Source organism: Gossypium raimondii, chromosome 3 (genome assembly GCF_025698545.1).
Source record: "Gossypium raimondii isolate GPD5lz chromosome 3, ASM2569854v1, whole genome shotgun sequence".
NCBI lineage: Eukaryota > Viridiplantae > Streptophyta > Magnoliopsida > Malvales > Malvaceae > Gossypium > Gossypium raimondii.
In genome coordinates, this window is record NC_068567.1 from 34,351,495 (window position 1) to 34,355,604 (window position 4,110).

Below are 4,110 nucleotides of genomic sequence, written 5' to 3' on the forward strand. Positions count from 1 at the left end.
TGAGAGAAATTATTTTCACATAAGTACAAAACCAAGCGAAATGTAATTTGCTAGTTAATTGATCACGTGGAAGCCTTGTGGAATATAAAAAAACTGTGGATTTGATGCTAATAAACAAGTAATGCTGAAGATATTTATTGTAATGAATATTTAAGGTGCAGGGATTAATCATCGAGGTCAAGTTTAATTTATTTAAAATAAAAATAAAAATAAAAACAAAACCAACATGAAAACTATAAAAATTATAAATAGAAAGTATATTTTGGAAGTAGAAAATGAACCCTGTTAGTTTATAGAACCTTACCATTGATAGTTGACAATGTTAGTTTACAATTTTATGATTGTTATAATATATTTTGTTTTCTAATTATTCTTTTCTTTAAAAAAAAAAAAAGGGGTCACCGAATCAGTTAACTCCGGCTTTTAGGAACTTTTAATCTGATCTTCTCTTGGCTTCATGCCCTTAGTCTTGTCCTTTCTTAGTTTTTTCTCCATTCATCGCATTTATTGATAATAAATAATAACTTATTTGTTGTTTTAATTTTGTTGTTTTAATCTTATAAAAGTTATTTTAATCTTTAATTTAATTTTTAATTTTTTAACTTTTAAATATGCATTTTTTAAAACATCTTAAAATGAAGAAAAAATTAATGTTTTTCTTTAATTTTGATGACATTGTATATACATAGATTCTCATGTGGATGACACATCAACATTTAATTAATTTTTAAAATTTTAAAATTAATAAAATTAAAATTTTATTTTAAAAATAAAATTATTTAAAAATATTTTAATTTATAAAAGTATTTTAAATTTTAAAATATTAATTAAATATTGACTTGTTATTTACATCAAAATCCACATGTATGTCACGTCAATAAAATTAACAAATGTTTTACTTTTTTTTATCTATTTTAAGGTAGTTTGATAAAAAATTGCAAGTTTAAAATTTTCAAAAATTTTTAAATAAAAGATTAAAATAATTTTTTATATAAAATTGAAGGGAAAAAGAAAAATTTTGTCTTGATAAAGGCGGAAGCGGTAAGTTCTTACAAGAAATGCGTGGTAGGAACACATATCAGGAAAACAAAAACATAGACTGCCTATCCAATTTAACATTGGATGCCACATCAGTACAATGATGAATGGATTTTAAGAACGAATTTCTTAATTCTATAAAACGTAATTTGTTAGGGATAAACTTTCCCAATTCATTTAGTAACAATAAAATTTGATTCATTGGTACCTAATTTTTTTTTTAAAACTTATATATATAGTTGTAGATAAATAAACTCTGAAGTTTATGAATTATTTGTTTTACTCGATAATTTTATAATAAAACTATAGGCTAATAGGAAGGTCAATTTTATTCGATAGCTAGTGATCATTGTTTTAGAACGTGGGTTCCAATTTGAAATCGCTAGGGAAATAGCGATTTAGGTAACAAAAAATTATACAGCTCAGCAAATTCTCATGGACGGAAGGACAGATTGGTAGACTACAGGATAGCCACCATCGAATCCGACTCAACAATCAAACCCTTCTAGTCACCTAATTCGATTTGATAAAATTCTCCGAACCCTTTTAGTTCTGTAAAATTGGAGATCCCCCTCCAACGGTAAGCAAAGTACAAATAGCAGACCAAATGAAACCAGTTCTTTGTATTAATAACTCTTAATCAGTTCTTGCAGTCTCTGACACACCCTTGTAGTCTCTACACCAACTCTAGAAAGTTTAGCCTGCAATTTAACAAAATTAAACCATATTAGAGAGAGAGAGAGAGTAAATAATTAAAGCAGAATCAATTGGATTAAGTGGTCGCCTCACCTGAGCATGAAGGGTATGAAAAATCTTGCCACCCACAGTGGAAAAGCTGGCACTTACAACTTCAGCCCCTTCTTGTTCAAAAATGCTAATAACTTCATATAGCATGAAGTTTTTATTCAATCCGGTTATCAAAACCAATTCAATGCTTGACCCCAAATCTCTTAATTCAAGCACAGGCGAAGTTAAACCAACCGATGCTGTCCTCTCCATCATGCTACTGCTTGCTTCCATGGATCTCATTGCTTCTTCTTTCAGCCTCTTTAATTTCTCTATCCTTTCTCTCAAATGTTTTATATAGACAGCTGCAAGATCAAGCTGGTCTTGTTGTGATGCAATTTCCTGCAAAACCCCCATAATTTGTTCATTATTAACAGTCTAAAACCCCGGTTGATTCAGTGATCACAGGAGAAAGATATTATCATGAGTAAGCCAAGGACAATTTGTCTTTTGCTCTGTTCCTACTGAAAATTTCGAATCACCAATATTACCAGCAACAATTTTGCATTGGAGGATCTAGAAGACTAAAGGATGTCCACAGAAATGCACTCGTAATCTAATCAACGGATAGAATTAAAAGACATCAATTATTTGTTGATAAATAACAATTCCTGATAAGGATAATGCTATATATTCTTGTACTTACCTGTAACAATCTCTATGGTTTTAGAGGTAAAGAAAAGTGAGGTTAAGATAAGCCCTTTGATTTGACATTTTAGGATGGGAATTAAATTGGATACTTACTGAAATATTACGAGTACAAGTCCAAAGAAAATAATCCCTCCATTTAGCTTATATACAAAATAGCCCATAAAAGATTGAGAAGTCGTACATTTTCAATTTTCATACACATATATATATATATATATATATTTATATGCTGAATGAAAGATAAAAAAGGAGTACTTAGTTAGGGTTCAACAAAGCTTGACACCACCAATATGACACTTAAATGAAAATTTAAATGCAACAACCTTTTAAGTTGATGATTAGAAAGGTTGATCTTTAATCATTAGTAAGAGAATACATCAACTCCATGTACTCGCCAATAAATTATTTATTAATAATACATAAATATGCCCTTTGAATGACTCACAGCTCTTCCATTACCATAACACATGACTGATGAAAAAGTAACATGTAAAATAAAAGAAAAAGTACCTTGGAGGGTTTGAAGTTGTGGTGAGGAATAAGAGAGGCAAGCTTAGAACACAAATTTTTCATGTCATTTCTGCGCTTCTTCTCGATGGCTTTCCTATCAGGTTTAGAGTTCGACTGACCGCCGCAGCTGTTCTTCTTCATCTCTTACCGCTCGAAGCAAAAGCAAGTATTCCCTTAGATATTATTGAATGACTGAAAAGAAAGAAAAAAATTTATATCACTTATACACATATTTTGGGGATAAAGGCTTTGAGGTCATAACGCAGAGCTAATATATATATATAGTGATTAGCTTTGACCTACCTACCTTTGGGTATTAATGCACAAAAAGAACATGAGAAAGGAAACAACACAGAAGAAGATCAGGTGAGAGCTTTGTTTTGTGGAGAGCGGGAGACGAGTATATATATGTTGTGAAAGCAACGAAGTCAGGTGCATTGGCGCGGCCACCTAAAAAATTTAGGTTAAAATAAGTTTAAAATTTTACTCAAATTTAATTTAGATAAAAATGCTAAAATTTAAATTCTGTCTGGCCTATTCGTATTAAAATTTTTATATTATTTTTATATAAAAATAAATTTAAAAATATAATATTTTAAATACACTAAAAACATTAAAACAAATGTTTCCCAACAAATGAAAAAATAAAAAAATAAATTTAAATAACATTAAAATAAATACAACTGAACAAGTAAATACTTTAAAATAATAACAAAATTAATAATAAAATAAAAGTTATATAACATCTAAATAATAATAACAAAATAATAATAATATAATAACGAAATAATTGCAAAACAGTGACAAAACAATAAAAAAACAGCAGTAGATTTTTTAAAAAAATTTGGATCGAGCCAGGACAAAAAAACTTATCTGAAATTTAGTCTATTTAAAAAATGAATTTTATTTTTTGTTCAAAGTACATTTTCTCGAGTGATGACCCAGTACGCAAATATACTCTTCAAATTCTTAAATCAGCAGTTACATGAAATAAACAAGAGTCTATTCCTGTCGTAATAGGCGGCCTCGCTCTTAAGTTTTTAAGCTGAAGCTCACCATTTGACCGTTTGACTACCTCAATCCTTTTAACTGATCCCCGCGCTTTCACCGACCACTCTTTCTTTG

General features: G+C 29.2%; 1 protein-coding gene across 2 annotated transcripts; it reads right to left on the minus strand.

The window, feature by feature from the left end:
- Positions 1-1,349: 1,349 nt before the first annotated feature.
- On the minus strand, positions 1,350-3,427 carry LOC105794130 (transcription factor bHLH162). Of its 2 annotated transcripts, none has more exons than XM_012623136.2 (4): positions 3,289-3,427; positions 2,986-3,177; positions 1,828-2,166; positions 1,350-1,739 (listed from the first exon to the last, which is right to left on the minus strand). In XM_012623136.2, the coding sequence occupies exons 2-4, from the start codon at positions 3,124-3,126 to the stop codon at positions 1,665-1,667; spliced, it is 555 nt and encodes a 184-aa protein (XP_012478590.1). In that variant the 5' UTR covers positions 3,127-3,177; positions 3,289-3,427; the 3' UTR covers positions 1,350-1,664. The 2 variants fall into 2 exon arrangements, with proteins under 2 accessions (XP_012478590.1, XP_012478588.1); XM_012623134.2 differs by having other exon boundaries at positions 3,293-3,401.
- Between the last annotated feature and the right edge of the window lie 683 nt (positions 3,428-4,110).